The 18041-nt window shown below is 37.1% G+C and overlaps 1 protein-coding gene across 10 annotated transcripts in view; it reads right to left on the reverse strand.

Moving 5' to 3' along the window:
• Window positions 1-18041, reverse strand: part of LOC103708947 (alpha,alpha-trehalose-phosphate synthase [UDP-forming] 1) — a 38826-nt gene that overhangs the window by 8639 nt on the left and 12146 nt on the right. For all 10 annotated transcript variants that reach the window (XR_015969032.1, XR_015969033.1, XM_088704922.1 and 7 more), the window contains 4 exons: window positions 16637-16685; window positions 12779-12879; window positions 6477-6664; window positions 4658-4775 (listed from right to left, as the gene is read on the reverse strand). Coding sequence is in view for 8 of the 10 variants with exons in the window: in XM_088704922.1 (XP_088561048.1) it covers window positions 4658-4775; window positions 6477-6664; window positions 12779-12879; window positions 16637-16685 (456 nt within the window). In the remaining 2 variants the exon portion in view is untranslated. The remainder of the gene's footprint in view (window positions 1-4657; window positions 4776-6476; window positions 6665-12778; window positions 12880-16636; window positions 16686-18041) is intronic.

Here is an 18041-nt window from a genome sequence, read left to right on the forward strand (position 1 = left end):
TGTGGTTAGCCCCTATTTCATTCGAAACAAGGGCAGCGGCTGCGGCCTCGCTTCACGCAGCCTCCGCCGGCCTCCAACCTCTGCCGGCATCCGCCACCCTCCTCCGGCCCTCCCTCTCCTGCTCGATCTCTCCTCCTCTCTCCCACGGTCCCTCTCTCGGTACGGGCTCAGCACGGCCCGCACCGAGTCATCCCGCGGAAAACCGGTACGGTGCCCGATACTGATTTCTCCGACCTTGTTAACATGTACACTAAAAGTCGAGAGATGACTTCAATTTCTCTCACCATTCAATCTATATATACTTCCAACCATGGCTCGCCATCTCAGTTTCAGACCCTATACCTGTACAATGCTGGTGCAGTGTCGGTATGCCCAGTATGGTGGCTAGTTTAGCATACCAAGAATTGATACAACCCCTACATCGAGTCTTTCTTTTGTACCAATAAGGTATTGTACACCCATGCATCGGTATAGCAAACCTTGCTTCCAAGACTAGCATCTGAGGTGACAAGGAAATATCTGAAACCCCATCGATACAACCTAGACCTAGATGGTTATCAGATGGTGGCACAGGTAGCATAGATTGCCGACATATTATTGCTTTTGCTCACCTGGATCTAACCAAATAAAAGGAAAGAGAGAATGGTATTTCTAATAGGATCAAAGTAGGGACAATAAAAAGGATGGCATTCATCTAAAGTGTTGTGCGAGTAATAATCACAATTGAAAAAGAAGATCGAAACAATTTAAGGATGAGCATCATAGGCCAAAGATGGAAGGCAAATAAAAGGGATAAGGTTTTTTTTTGTTTTTTCCTAGGAGAGAAATGCAGTTAGTATAATCAAAAACATGTTAATGGGGTATTGTTTATTTACCTTTTTAATGGAGTTGGCACAAGTTAACCACTTATCCACTTCTTACAAGTTAATTTCTTCATTAAGTCCTCGTCCTACAGCATTTCTTGTTCAACAGAAATAAATGTTCCACATCAAGTTCAAGATAAATACCTCCCGTTCTTAATGTATCTTATAATAGTTTGACCACCCTTGTTATATAAAAAAAAACCTTCTTTCAGTCCATAGTAGATTTTTTGTAAAGATCCATCATATTTCCAAATTGAAAAGCTTATATTCAATCATAATGCTTATGGGAGCATCATCCTGATGAAGCATAGCTCATATTAAACATTTATAATGGTTTTTCCACAGCTTATGCAAGTGCTCAAATTTTAGCACATGATTCTGGCAGTGTTCATAGAACCTTTATTTGTTTAAGGCATGACCATGGCACCAAACTTCTTGAATGCACGAAATTAACAATTTTAACTCGCGCCAAGCTTGAAAAGCATGTACATGTGTTGGGCAAGTCATGGGTTAAAATGCACAATGGGGTGCTTTTAAGTGCTTTAAGCAATTTGCTCATGGTATTTTAGTAGATATGCATGTTTAAGTCAAACTAAAGCATGCACATACACTAATGGCACAAATATTATCAACCATGGTCCAACCTTGACATAAGTTGTGGAATGAACATGTGGATGGAATGCAACATGCCTTTGGTATAGGCTCATAATTTTCAATACTAAAGTTCAATCTTGGTACAGGAAAGTTCACTACATTCCCAGATATTTGCAGCATGACTAAGAAGTCTTTGCATACTTGACATGAGGTTGGATGGTCCACACATCTAATCAATAAAAGGGTCCACTAGGTGCAAGGAATTTCAAGTGAAATATCAATTAGACAGCTTAAGGCTACAAGGAATGCGATTGTGGCCCTTGCACAAATAGCTAGGTCGATTGGCCTAAAAGCAGTCCACACACATGCAGCATTTGATCCTGGAGTCCATGCAAACATAGGTAGGGGTGTGAAAAAGACCGGCCAAACACAAACCCGACCCAGACCGGTCTCTTCGGTTCGGTTTATATTATTTTTTTTTAAATTCAATTTGGTGTCAGTTTGTGAAAGTCTTGAATCGAAAAATTCAGTTTGGTTTTGATTTGAGTTTTCAGAGAACTAATTCAAGCCGACCCAACCCATGTGTAAATATATATTCAAAGTTTCAAACCGACCCAATCACAACCAGACCCAATCGCAACCAGACCCAACCCATATGTGTGTGCCATTCATTTAAAGCTCTCTTCCTCAAGGAAGAGACATCAAGGAAGTAGCTTAGGCGTATCTAGGAGATACCCTGTGATTTGAATATCTATAAAGTATCCAAAACCTTTCTCAAATTTTCAAAAATAGGATACTCAATAAAAGTATCTGACATGTATAAGTACCCAACAAGTATCTCACATGCATCCTAAAAGTATCAGACATATCAGATACTGAATAAGTAGCTGACATGTATCCTAAAAATGTCTGGGAAGTATCGGTATCAGTACGTATTTAATACAGACATGGCATATAATTGAAGCATGGATACAAATCTAGTATTGGTTCTTGGGGAAGCACCACAAGTAAATGTTAGAGTTGTTATGTGCGTGTAGAAGTAGGAAACCCTAATTCCTCAGCCCTAGCACAAAGCATTGTATCTTTCTTTTAATTTAAGGCATGCAAAAGCACCTACAGAATGGAGACTTTCAACCAAACATTAGCACCTACTGAGTTTGAGCTAAGATTTTTGATTTTTCATCACAGACTTGCAAAATTCAGATCGACCTTCTCACAACTGGTTGCATATCCTACAAAAATTAAGGACTACAAAGGGGTGCACATGTGGGTGGGGGGATGTAAAAAATGGTTATATGCTTCTTCAATCTCCATCTTTTAAAATTTTTCATATCTATAAATACATTGACTCCTTAGGGAATGATCCATTATCGTTCATCTTCTAGAGATGCTTGGATTAATGATTGTGTGCAACAAGGTTAAGCACTTTTTGTTGGACCATAGGGACAACAGGCTGGGACCAATTATGGGCCAAGGATGGGCCAGGACATCCTTAAATTGAACAATCCCAAATTGGACATGAGCAAGTTTGGCTTGAGCTCCTTAGAGGCAACCCAAAACTAGCCCATACAAATATCTCAAAACCCGATCCTAGCTTAGATCTACACGATCAATTTAAACTCAAAGCATGGTTCATGGAATTTGGGAACTAGGTATGGTCAAAGGCTTGCAACAAATGAGAGAGTGGTTAGCTAAAACACCAACCAACCAATGATGCTGCAACACACATAAGCAAATGTGTATTTGTATCATGGAGTGGTAATAAGGAGCCCATCAAGGTGATGGTAATTGAAGAGAACAAAAGCATGCGGACACATGAGAGGAGGATAATGAGAGGATAGGGGACAAGAGGAGAGAGAAATGGGAATAAAATGAGGATAAAAGATGAGAATATGGAAGATATAGACAGCGAAGAGATGATGATTCATAAATCTGTATTTGAGACAAGATTAAGCAGGGATAGATTGAGGTAGGGGAGAAAAGTTTCTCTAGTTCAACAGAAAATGATGTATCTGGCTTGCAGCCTGATTTCAATTCAGGACTTCATCATTAACACATGGCCCAGCCCAAGGGTGACCTAAGGTCCAACAAAGTGGGTTTTAGATAGGCTCAGGCCTACTTCCAGCCCTAGACCGAGCTATGTTGTGCACCATTGTGTAAAAGACCAAGAAAGCAACCCTTCCTTGCTATTGGGACAAATTAAGGAGAACTTGAATACCAAGATGCATTGCTACTTGCCATGTCTAGCCATTCAAACCTGCAAAGGTGCTGATTGCAATTAGTTCTTTAGTCATCAATTGTCTAGAGATCAAAAAAAAAGTTGATGAATCTGCTCTTTACACATCAATCTTGTCGTGCCAACAACTAGCCTCAAAAATCATCATAATTGCTACTGCTCACCTTCAAAATGGATTAAGAGAATAAGGGATCTTCAATACTTGAAAGACTTAAAAATAATCTTCCTCCATCTCCCTCCCTCCCCCTCTTTGTTATGTCGATACGGGCCTGGCATGGAATGGCATGGGGGTGTACCGAACCATGCCGTTGGGTAACCAATACGGTCACCAGTATCGGCATAGGAATCCTTGGAACAACTATAAGTGTATCCTAAATAATGCACCTGTCAGTATTTTGAAAAGGTAGTGTTCTATTTGAGTGTCACATGTTTACTACCTACACTAATCAAAGTAAATAATCACTCCTCATTCTTCTTGACAGGTTCTAGAGTGTTTACATCTCTGTGAACATTGACAATGACAATTATGATAATAACGTATAGATAACTTTTTCGGGAAAATAACCATTTCTTGAAATGCGTAAGGTATGGATGTGCTATGGAACATTTCGGTTATATCATTCAATTGTTTTGCTATCCATAATGGGCAGTGAAAATCGATCTACAACATAGTTGGAAAGTGCAAATAAAAGTTTGAACTTTACTGCTGGTATGAAAAGTAGTTAACTTTCCATTTTTTTTAGTGTGTGCCAGGACATTACTTCTCTATAGGCTTGATTATACAGAAAGAGGCATGTAATAAGAAACATAGCAAAAGCAGGCAAAACATTTTAATAATTGATAATTACACCTAAAGTATCTCTATGTGTCCTTCATACAAAAGGATGAAAATGAAAGGAAATACAGGTCATGAAGTAATTGTCAATTCAAATAAACAAAATATATAACATTAGAAGGAGAGTACCAATATGAGTAATCGATTCTTAGACTGCAAATATCGTCCAATTGCTATCTGGGTAGGAAGTACAGGGGGAACTTGTCTTGTTCTAATTTGAGCTTCAACAACTGTATCATTTAGTTCACTGAAGGAGAATGGTGAAATGGTAAGAGCAATTTCAAAATGAACCACAAGACAGGTATGTTCAAATATAGAATTTGTAAAAACATATATACATGTTCTGCAGAAAATATAGAAGAGAAAATTCCATCAAAGGACTTGTTAAATCACCACTAGATCAATCAACAAAGCATATAAAAGCCTGTGGTAGCATTACAAGTGATCAAATTAATGTTTTGCAATATAAAAGGTCAATGGCCCATCCAAGTCGATATTAATAACTAGTTAACTACTATGCTGTAATATATTGTAACAACATTTAAATAACTAAATATAGTTGAAAAAGAAAAAGTAAAGACTAAAGACAAACTAACAGAAGACAAGTCAAGAGTGGATCAGATGAAGCCTTCTAAGGTAGTTTAGGGATGAGGAAGATTAAAAAGTTTTCATCTACTAAAACAGAGTCAAAGGCAAATTGAAGTTTGGAGGACTTAAAAAAAAAGTCATGCAAAATCAACAAAGTATTATAGTATATACTTCAATCAACAGTAGGTTCACAAAAATATCACCCACTACACATATGGTAGATATAATGTTGAGATGATGTTCGTGTTTATCATAAGCTAACATGATAGTTTTAGTTCATACTATACCATGTTAGACAAAACATGTTAGTTAAACCTTATGTAGGATGTGTAGTAAGCAACAATAATCTACCTGATATGAGCTAATATGCAAGATTGGATGTGCATTTTTGTGCTCAGGTTGCTTTTTGTCATTTGTTTATTGATAATTATATGCATGCACATATATTTCTCCAGACAGACTCTTATCTAGAAAATGAAAAATTTCTTACAACTTTGCCTTAGAATCTTATTTTCCTTCTTTCATCCAATATAATGTAACTTTAAGTTAATTACTGTGTTTTGACTTCTTCTTTTGTACCATAGTGAGAAGATTGGGGCATGTTTAAAATACTTAATTCGTTAAGATGGGCAAAAATCAAGTTGGAGGATCTAACGTGCATATTTACTTTAAGAAAATAGTTATAAACAGCACGAATGGAAAATTATGCAGCTGTGTCAAGTGGACCACTAAATCTGGATTGTAATCACACGACATCAACTGATTGGACCACGATAAATTTCAATAAATCCAGATATAGCATTTGGCTTTCCATATCCTTCTTTAAAGTGTCCATCAGCAACTCAAACCAGGAAGAAGATGTTGCTCCAGAAGTAACACTTTTAGGTCTTGGGAAAATTGCTCAGGCTAATTGTATGAACCGTTTGATGGAGTAGAGCATATTGTGATAAAATTTAGGATAATGCTGGTTTCTCTCCCATTCAATGGTAATGAGTGGAAAATGCCAGAAGTAGTCTCATTTTTGTTTCTTGAGTTTCAGTGGATCAATGCAAGAATGTGAGAAAGTCAAGTCTGAACCATCAAATAGTGCATAGAAAGTTATCATTATATCATAATGGCAAGCTAATATGGATGTTTTCTATTGCTATCAAACAGAAGAAAAAATATATGATCACTCTCCGATGCACACCAACCACCACACACAACAATCATTTTCCACCTTTTTCATTATGCAATTACCTCTAGATATGTCAAGCAATAAAAAAGAATGCACTCATCTGATCATAGGCACATATTGAGCAATGTCCTTACAAGAAGACCAGATTGCAGAGTATGATTTAAGAAATCACTGGATCCTTGCCTTACAAAAGTTTCTGCCCAATCTTGGGCGGTGTGTGTAGTCACATGTGCATAATTATGTCTATGTCGCTTTTCTCTCTCATCAGCAGGCATATTCAATGCATAGCCAATTGAGGCAGCAACTTCCGTGATGTTCCATGGATTTACAAGGAGGGCACCAGCTCCTAGAGATTGAGCTGCCCCTGCAAACTATATATCAGACTAACATAAGGCCTAAGATAACTTCAAGAATGATGCCAAAAGGAAATAATGAGAACATGGAAAACAGGGTCACAGAAGAAGAAGGAAAATTAAGATTATCCAGCGAGATAGCGAACATCATGATATTAAGTCTTAATAATCCATCAAGAATAGTGAGCACAGATGATTATACTAACATTGATATACACATCCATGACACATGCACCGACAAAACTAAGAGTTACCAGAACTTTAAAGATGAATGAATAAAACACAGGTTATTGCATTCCATATCACATTTTTCATCATCTGTCCATAGTAATGCAAAGCTGGATAACAAAACTTAACACAAAAATGAGATAGAAAACAAAACTATAGAATTTCATGCAGAGATTTCCTAGATTTCCTGTGTTTGTTAAAATTTCACCAGCTTTTACAGTTTATCCACCGGATATCCTAAATGCATACTAGAATATTATCATTATGGAGTTTCTTTCAACAACTTAAGCAATTTAACATAGATTTATTTTTCACTGACATGGGCCAAGATGTGTGGATTGGCTTGGTTTTGGAGAAGTGGTGGTCGGGGGGGTGTGGGGGGGGGGGGGGGGGGGGGGGGGACATACAGATGTTATTTCTCACAATGAATTCAAGATAGCCAAAATTTCTTTTAACAGCAAGGCTAAAACAATAAACATATGCATGCATATAATTGTATAATTATGACCATTAAAAAATACCTATTATATCGAGTTGAACTTAAGGACTCTAGGTCATTGTTGCATTAACTGGCTGTGGCTGTAGTCTACAAATCTGAGGTGTTGCATACAGTAAAATACTAAAATGTGATGAATTTTTTAAAGAACATCAGATAATTTCCAAGCATGATGGCATAAATCTAGATGTAATTCAACCTAGGGTAAAAGGGCATCATATTAACTCTTGAAAGAGATAATCCAATCATTTTGAATAAGATTCTTCAAGGTGAACCAAATCTTCCTGATCACTGTTACTACAAGATGTAAACAGAAATACATGCATAAGAAAAAATTCCATAGCACTATGGAACAAAATAAGAAAGCCCAAGGTTGACCGAACCAGTACTAGGACCAGTACTAATTGGCTTCAGGTTTGGTATGATACCGATTTAGTGTTGTGCCAACACATGGTACACAGTGGGATGCCAGTTCGGAACCGGCACGCCATCGTTTTGTTTTTTTCAATTTTTTAAACTTTAATGAAAAGCAATCAATTTTTTTTTTTTGGTTTTTTGAATGATTTTAAATATAATTTGATGTTTGTTGATGTTTTTTAATGTTTCTATCATCCGATACATCCTAAATAATGCTTCTTGATATTTTGAAGTGATTTTTCTCCATTACTGTGGTACTGCTTCGAAACAATACTACTTTGGAGAGGCAAAAACTTGGCACAAATGCATTATCAGGTTCGCTACCCCCGGCCTTTTGTGTTAACGTCATACCGAAACAAAAATTTAAAGAAAAAAGCTAGTGATCCTGTCTTTGCATGTTAGGAGATGCAACATGAAATATTCTAAAATCAATTAGTAAGATACAGAACATTCAATGATAAAATCAATTATATATATTTAAAGTACAACATACATACCGACATCTAGATTCTTGTTGAATGGTGATATCTCTGATAAATATCCGAATCATTAGCATAATCAAGAGGCACATTAGTCTACCCCTCGAATCAAGCGACAACATAGTCCTGTACGCTCATCCCATAAGGTATACACTTTGAGTTATAATTGGTCTCGGATCTCTTACTGAAACTCTGGCTCTGAGAGCTATCCTCTGACTAATAATACGGTTGTGAAGAGCCCATTCGAATATGTCGGCGGAAAAATCCGATCTGTAAGGTGCTCTAGGTTGCGTTTGATAATAGCCTTTGGAAGATGATGTCTCAAACGCACCATATCCATATCCGTATGGCTCATAGGCCGTTTGTGGCTATGAGTAATAGGATACGGCATATGACTCGGAACTTGATACGTCCATAGATCCTACTCCACGTGCGAGATCATCTATAGCTGCATCTTATCCTCCTGAACAACTTCGAGAAGCCCGTCTCTTGTATACAATCGTATCCTTGCAGGCTCTACCAGCTCATGCACCATGATCCCTATCCTGTGTGGCATGCGTAAAATAAAACTCACTAGTAAATTGAGAGCCATCCTATAACTATGTCTCATGGTGGTCTCATATCCGCTCCCTTTATGGCCACCAGGTCCATGATTACTAAAATTGTCATCGCTGCTCTTCCTAGTCTCTGAATTTAAGTAAACTAACACCACTCTCCATCGGGGCTTCAACTATCTTTTTTTTTCTTTTAGGCTACACTAAGCAGCTACCTACTTTCCCTTCATGTCTCTCTTTACTCGGCTATGCTGGAAGGATGGATGTCGCCCTCCTAATTGAGTCGATCAGGTAGCATGGTAGCCTCGTCTAGGCACTCTTGATCATATCTCTAGGAGAATGCCTTGGGCATATAGTCATGTGATGGTGACCCCTGTGGCATAGCTGATCAGTTGGAAATATGCATGGAATGTTACAATCTGATTATTGCTCTACATCTATCTTAGCCTCGCTGGCTATAAAACCGGATGATCGTGGAAACAATCTTGGCTCATCAAGCTCCAGCTCATGTTGGCCCACAAGCCATCCGATCATGGGATCATTCTCATCTTGAATAGAAGCATTGTGGATCGGATTTGTATACTTCAGCTTTAATTCCTCCCAAATGCACCTCAGCCTTAATCTCAGATTGTAGTCAATATATACGAGGTTGTTGAGGTGTCTTTGTGTCAGACAGTTTCTCTGCTTACTGTGGGTGAGGGCGAAGATAGACCGATTGCATTTAAAGCCAACTCGAGGAGACCATTTGAGAGAGGATCTGGATGACTAGCTGCTGCTTAAGATTTCTCACCGACAACCAAAATGAATCCACCATTTAGCTGCGAAAGCATTAAAAAAAATTATATGCATCATATTAGTAACTATAAAACTACTTAGATTCATATTTTTTTTTTAACTTATGAAAACTGCTAAGACTCCAAAGCTGTCAGTGCTCTCCCTAAATATTGTCGTCTATGAAAAAATGTGTTATAATATATTAACGATTGAGCATACGAGTTAACTCACACATGCAAGTTAAGTTAACTTACCTCCTGTAGACAGAGCTGTGACTTTTGGATTAGGCTCCATCTTGTAGATCACATTATGCAAGACAGCCAGAAGTTTCTTGTCCATATTAATCCGAGGTATGGTGTATTGGAACCTCGATTTAGGTAGTAAGCTGTAGATAGAGTTCGTAATTATTTTAGTAAAATTGTACAAACACAAGAATAATTAAATTTTTAATGTTCTTGCTTACCTATTAGATACAAGTCACTACCTATCCGGTGGTCCCAACGCCGCTCAATAATGTTGATGTACTCCTGAGCATGCTTCGAATCTGTCTTTCTGATATGATTCTTTGTCCTCTCCATCATATGATATAGGAAGCCATCTAGGGATACCTCTCATTGTCTACAGCTCGAAGCACTTCGTATAATGGCTCGATAGCCTTCATTATCTTCTCGACCCGCTGCTAGAACATTTGTCTCATTACCAAGTTCTCCATATGGCTCCCCTCAATGCCGACTATCGCAAATCTGCTCTCTTGCCACTCGATACTACCAAATATATGATGCAAGCTTACTTTCCTTTTAAAGAGGCTATCAAGTGCAATGTAATTAATAGCAAACAGTGTCATGCTTGGTCTAAAGATCTCCTTGCCTACGTATCTCCTCATCAGCGATGGGACCTATATGTGGTTATAAATAACTCTGGTAATGGAATCGACTCTCTACTGCCCATGAATCTTCCAAATCTCTATTAACATGAGATCGATACAATATGCATCACATGAGATCCAAACAATATATGGTCACCGCTCCATCAAGTCTTTCCAACGACCTTATATGGTGGCCCGTTATTAGTGATGACCTGCACAATGTTCTCCTCTCCTACCTAATCAATCATCTCCTCCATCAATCTAAGGATGCACATGGCATTATGCACATGATCGAAAGCATCAACAGACTTCTAGAAAACAATCTTCATATCATAATATGTCAAGAAGTTGATTCGTCTAGCAGGACCAGTCCAACCATCACACATCATCATTAGTCCATATGTGGGCCACTTGCTCTGGTATGAAGCAATCACTTCTGTAGCTCCTTGTTGTTGTCAAGAAGCTCGCCATAGATGTCCTTCGATTCTAGAGAATTTACACCTAGACCAGCAACTTGTACATGTTGGTTGTCGCATTTGCTAGGATGTGGCTAAAGTCGAACTAGAATCCAATAGCTTACCATATATATTTTTGCTTGTCCTTCATCATAGTATTAAGTATTAACCTTCTGCTGCTTCGAAACTCTTTGGGGGCAGGCATGTAGATCTCAATCATAGATGGTGAATTCTGGTGGAATCTTTCTAGAGAACTTCTTCCTGCTACCAAAAGCTTCCAACATAAACGCAATACGGCCACTTTTGATGGCCTTCCTAACTGAGATCCCTTTGAACTATAGATCTGCCCTGCCGGTCGCAAAACCAGAGCTCGATTTGCACTATGAGGATCCAAATTGAGCCTTACGTCTGGCCACCTCATTCTGCTGCCATTGATCATTTAGGCTCATCTAAATGGGAGCCTGGATCTATGCCTTATCATTTAGAGCGAAGGTCTTCTCTCTTTAAAGTGATAGAAAGGTGGCTCCGCTGTTTGGCGGTCCACCGCCTTGTAGAAAATCCTCTCCTTTCCTGCACTGAAATCAGCGAAGTACTTTCTCATCATCTACTGGACCTCTTATAGGCATTTCTGACATATAAATACGTCGAATAACCACCAGCTAGGCGTTGCTTCAACCTGATTACCCCTCCTTCCTTGAGCTATGTATTGCACCAGTTATACCTTCAATGGTGCTAACCCGAGAATATTTGCCCATGATCCTAACCAATATCATGTTCTAGATCCTTCTTCCTCAATGGATCCATTCCCGCAGGTTTATTAAGCATGTCAGTTTATTAATTAATTAAAAATAGTAAAATTTTGTTATAATAAAAAATATTTTTTTACTTCAAAAAATACTTATAAATTATCTAATACTTAGTACTATTTTGAATTTTTTTATTTTATTTATATATTTTAAATAAATTTTAAATTAAAAATAATTTAAAATATAAAAAATTCAAAAAATATTTTCTACTTCGAAAAATGCTTCTGAATTATCTAATATGTAGAAATAATTTTTCATATTTTTTGGATTGATTATATATTTTTAATAATTTTTAAAATAAAAATAATTTTTTAATAAAAAAATATCAAAAAATTAATTTAAGCTTAGATTCTTGTAGAACCCTACTATGGATACTATATATTTTCTCAGCCCTTGGGCATACATCGAAGGCTACTTATTTCTCAATTTTATTCAAATTTGAGCTTAGGTCACTATGCGCAAGATCATCCAAACTTGAATAAATGGGCACCAAATTTAGATGATGAATAGAGTGCAATACCCCTAAAGAAGATTCTAATTTTATGTTCATGTTTTGGATTTTAGTTTATTTATTTTATTTTTAATCTAAATATATATATATAATTTAAAAAATTATAGATTTAATAAACATTAAAGAATTTAGTCTCATTATGTAGATCATCTATAGATCTACAACATATCATAAATCATGCCAAAATCAAAAATTTTGGTATGCCCTTACCTTATTTTCTAATTTTGGGGGGGGGGGGGGGGGGCAAACCGATTCAAACTTGTGTGAACCGAGCTAGTTCTACTCCAAACCAGCTGGTTTGGAGGGGTTGGTGGCCTTTCTCGAAAATACTGGCTAAATCATGCCAATTTCGTGATGGTTCGGTTTGGTACAGGGTGAATCAAGCAGTTCAGCCATTTTCAACATACTGTGGCAAAGCCTCTTGCTATCTAAAGTAGTGTTCGTGCATCACTTTGAAAATTGTGACTAGGTGGAAAAAAGAAAACTAATTCAATTTATGAAATGAAAAATTAGGCAAATGCAACCGGATGAAGTTGTTGATACTTACTTCACTTAATACAAGAACGCCTTTCTTTTCGCCCTGGCATGCCACAAACTCATAACTTACAAGATTCATCCCATCTCTCAATGATGTTACAAGTGCCACATCTATAAAAACATATAAAGGGTAAAAAAATTACAATTCAGACATTAAGCAAAAACATCACCCTAGGACAGAAACACAAACCAGAGTCCAAACACAGCTATGACTAGCAACATTAATGTCTAGAAAACTGATGTGAACAGTTAAAGGCAACCAATCTAATCGGACATTCTATTCTCTAATGGTTGGATGGTCAGATGGTCCAAGAAATGACAACCGCTGTAAGCATTAAGACATATTGGAAAGGAATTTTGGTCCCATTTCATATGATTACTCCTTATCAATACAACATACAAAAAAGGAGGCCTACCATAACTGGTATTCACTGGATTTCTTTCTCCATATATCATTGCTGTCTAATTTATCTATCTTATGAACAAACATTAACTAGCAATCTAGAAAACTTTCTCTACAGATTAGTACCGGGAAGTACAGGATCTTTCAACTTGCAGATTTAAAGCAAAATGACTGCTTGTTTATATATCAGATGTTGAAGCGAAATAAAACAAATATTCAATAATTGTATTAGCAAATAATGGACACTGATTATGTTTTAGAAAGATGTAACCCAATTGATCAAGTTATGTATTTAATTGGTGAAATCCAAGATGTCTACAACAAGACATGAGTGTAAGTGATAACGCATCCATAAGATAAAACCATGTTGTCCTAGAATGAATAAATAAAATGCAAGTATCAATTTATTGCATGGAACCAGAGCTTTACTTTCAATATGTAACATAGAAGCAAAATTGTCATCTATAAATTTCACCATCATTATGAAACTCAAGTATTGCTGCAACTCAGTTGGATAAACTTCTCCATATGTTCACTGTCCTGAATTGATACGGACACTTTCACAGTGTTGTACTGATTTCCATTTTGTCTAACATGGGGTGAATGTGGGCTGTGTCATGGCTGATAGCCACATTATGCATAAAGGTGACTGGAGCCTATTTGAGCGTCAGGTGACTACCATATGCAATTGCTAGGGAAATAAGTTAGGGAATAAAATGAAAAAATTGTTTGTTTATGAATGGCCAATTCCCCTTGTGGGAAAAAAGATAGAACAGGTTCAGGCAGCAGACTTGTTCTATTTTTTTGAATCCTTAATCCTTTTCTTCTTTCTTCCAATTTCTTCTTTCCTAATATTCAACTTCATTGCTATTATCTTCACCAACAAATCTTCTTATTTGGTGTACATATAACCTATGCATGGATCTACTGACAAATCCTTCAAAATCAGCAAAAATCCTTCCCATATAGCTTATGCAGTTCGGCCAAGTTCAGCAAAAGACTCTTTTCTTGCTTTTACCATCATCCTGTTGTTATTCAAGACCACTTTTAATTACCAAAAATTGTTCCTTCTAATCTCTTCATTTTCCTCTCTTCTTTGCACTTGTGCTTTCACCTTTCCACTCTTTTCCCCTTTCTTCTCCACTATATCCTCTCTATCAAGTAAAGTCAAATCGTGCTGAACCAGCTGGATTAGGGCATTACTGAACCGGACCAGTCGGTTACCAGCATAGTTTGCTCTTCAAAATAGCTTAAATACGCATCTCTCTCTCCCTAGTTCAAAAGTTGAAACCCTCGTCCCCGTTCGAAGACGAATCCAATGAGTCTCTCCCCGTCTCTCCCTCACTCGCTCTCTTAGGGTTCCTATTGCCAGATCTGGAGCTCCCGAAACTCTCCATTGATGGATCCAGTGAGTCTCTCTCTCTCCCCTCTCTCTCTTTCTCCCTCTCCTTCCTCTCCCTTCTCTCCCTTTTCTCCCTCTCCCCCTTCTTCTCCCTCTCCCCCTAGAGATCCTTCAAATTAAACCATTAAATAAGCATATTTCTCAAATGACAATAATACATATAGGCATATTTCTCGGAAATCCTAGCTTCCTTTTCTTATTTTTCCAGAGGTCTCTGAAAACCAACCAGATAGCATCACTTCAAGAAACAAAGCGTTGGACTTTTTTTCATCAGATACCATTACAAGGACCACAATGATATGACATTATTGTCTATCCTAAACATCAGAAAATTATTTTTAAAGAGATGACATACATATCCATTGATGGAAAGTTTAATTTCCTTTACACACTAAGGGCCTTTGGCATCATTGTTGTCTTTATGTTTTTGTTTCTCTACAGATTAGTGAAATATCACATGGAGATTGATGGTAAAGATAGAATTTGCACAAAATCTGCTATCCCTAGCTTCTATTTTCACTCTTTTTTTAAAATAATAAACCTTTACTTCCCAAAGCTCTAAAAATTTGACAAACAATTTTACAAAAAAAAGGGTTCACCATAAACGTTTAGTCTACTTCATTTTTCTTCTTCAGTTTTCGAAAACAAAACAGAAACCAAAAGCAATACCAAGCATGCCCTAAATTTTTCATAAAGTGGATAATCATTCAATTCAGGAATGCTAGCATCCATTTTACCTCATCATCAAATACTAAGTCCACCGGCTCTTATTTACTATACCCAAGCCTTCTAGTGAACTTGATATCAGAGCTTCAAGATACTCATGGCAAAGCATAGTTTTGAGTGATTACTCAGGTCCTGTGGACAAACTAAAATGTGATAGGAGTCCCCAAAGTTAAAAGTCTAAAACCAGCATCTATAAGATGATAGTTTAAATGCTCAGAATATGTACCAGTATTTTGCATATTTAAAAAAGGATAGTCTGCCCAACCCTAGTTGTCGACCCGCTCAAGTGCAAATCAAACAGATGGCAATCCAGTCATAACAGATGTTTGGTGACTAGAGAAGTGTTCTTTAAAAACTACAAACCGAAAACCATATCATCAGAGATCTACAGGTGAAGGATCCAATGAATCAAGGCCCACCAGTTCAAAATAACAGCCAAAGATCTTATAGTTGGATATCGACATGTGGGTACATGTTTCGACAGGAATCCACATCTTCAAAAGTTGCCATGTAAAAAGCAAGAGCAATAGCCTCTTATGAAACAATAAGAGGGGATAAGTTATCAGTTAGAATCAAGGATTTAAAAGTGTCAATAGCCAGGATGGCATCATGCTAGTACACATGCCAACATCATGCCGATATAAAAATAAAAAAAATGACTTAATCTCCTTTTCTAATTAGAAAATGTTATAAAAAGTAATAGGTGACTTCCCAACCAGAGGTGCCAGTAGCCTGGCACAGTATGTGCAGGTCAACATAGACCAGCACTTAAAACCTTGGTTGGAGTCATAGTTGAGGAGATACTATGAAACAATTATTCATAAATCTTAAATATATATGGGGATGTATATATGGACACGTCACAAGAAACCATAACTAAGATTTCAACACCCTAAAGAATCTGAGAGGATCTCTTAATACCAAGCAAATAACAGGATGGGATATCAGCCATCTCTCTTCATCAATCCTACTTGGTGGAATTTATTCTTCTGGATAAGTTTCCATTTTAAGAATTTCAGGGCTATGATTGCAATAATTATCTGCATAATATATTTAAATGCTTTCTTGCATTTCAGTGATAAGACCTAAAAATTGCTAAAGCTAACTACCCTCTATAGCAATTAAGATTATAGAAATTAAAAAAATATATTCAAGGAAAGAAATTTCTTTTATAATCATAGGGTGGACGTCAAAGATGACACCTAATGCATGGCCATTGTCAATTTTCATCCATGAAAGCTAAATTCATCTTCCACCCTACAAATTCATTGAAATATTAGACACGCAAACCAAGAAAAGAAAGGGGGCCACAAATTTTAAGGAGCAAGAATAATTACCAGTGACAGCATACAGAGCACATAATGCGTAAAAGTCAAGGGAACGATCCTGTAAGAAAGAAAACATTTCATAAGAAAACATGATACTTCACAAACAAAGAAACACAAACAGAGAGATTAACACCAATAGTTATTATATGAGGCACATGCATTAACAGTATAAATATGAATCACAAAAATAGCATACACTACTTTCAAATAATTGAACTGCATTAAGAACAACTCAAAGTACTCAAAAATAAAAATTACAAACCTGAACAACCACCCCAAACAATTATGCTCAAGTTGACTGCATGCATTTGCATACGAGCAATCTAAAGACCATTTCGTTGAAGTTTCAAAATGAGCTGATTGAGACATTAAGGGTTTTTATTTCTTTTTGCATTTAACAATTCTTTCCTATCAGCAAGGGTTAAGATGCTCGTATAAATAGTGAATATGGCACATATACATCATGCAAGTGCCTTACCAGCACATAGCACTGTCTAGATACCAGCCGCATGAAAAGGTTTTGCACAATGAGGTGCCAGTGCATGTCGAGCACTAGCACAGCATCACACATGTTGTTACAATGCAAGCTAGCACATCACTGTCACAAGATTCCTCGATCCTAGCTACCACTCCCAATGGAAAGACTGAGTGAGTTGGTGCACTCAACACTAGTTATTTTCTTACTAGAGAGACAAATTTCTGTTCTTCAAAGCAATAAATATTTTAACATGGTATCTTGGCCTCACTATATGTGAAAAATCTCCTCCCTACAAACCAAAGCATCATGTAGATGCAAGATTCGCCATCTCGATACCAAGTACCATATTAGTATCTTATTGGTTAAGTACGTCAGTACAATACAGTACACATTCTATACATGAAATAGCTCTCTAATCATTTTTCTCAATTTTTATCTCGGAACACCTCGATATAGGTCATTACGCTTCGGTATGGATTGGTACACATCTCAATACACCTCGATACGCCTTGGTCAAGGTCGGCACACCACGGTACAGGGTGGTACGGCTCGATATGAGGCAGTATGGAACTTATACAGACTCAAAATTGAGTTTCGTACCGATTTTCTTCCAGTACGGTATGGTATGTCCTGTACAAGGCGGTACGGTGGACCATGAGTAGATGAATGGAATTGCTTGACCATAATAAAAAGAAAATCTTAGTGATGTCACGCTTGGAAGTTCTAATACCCCCAAGTCGGCTCACATATTTCAAATGAGAGTGTTGCATCAATCTTTGAAACTTGATAGCATGAGGGCAGCAACTATTTAAAAGAGTTAAAAAATAATAGAAGATTATGCATGAAATTAGAAAATGGTTGCAATGAAGGACCCACAATCAAAGTTAGAGGGAGAGAATGTCATGAGAAAAGTTGATGAGTTAGAAAGGGAAGATA

This window comes from Phoenix dactylifera, chromosome 9 (assembly GCF_051530095.1).
Source record: "Phoenix dactylifera cultivar Ajwa chromosome 9, Ajwa_hap1_PhDact_Kaust_v1.1, whole genome shotgun sequence".
NCBI classification, from domain to species: domain Eukaryota; kingdom Viridiplantae; phylum Streptophyta; class Magnoliopsida; order Arecales; family Arecaceae; genus Phoenix; species Phoenix dactylifera.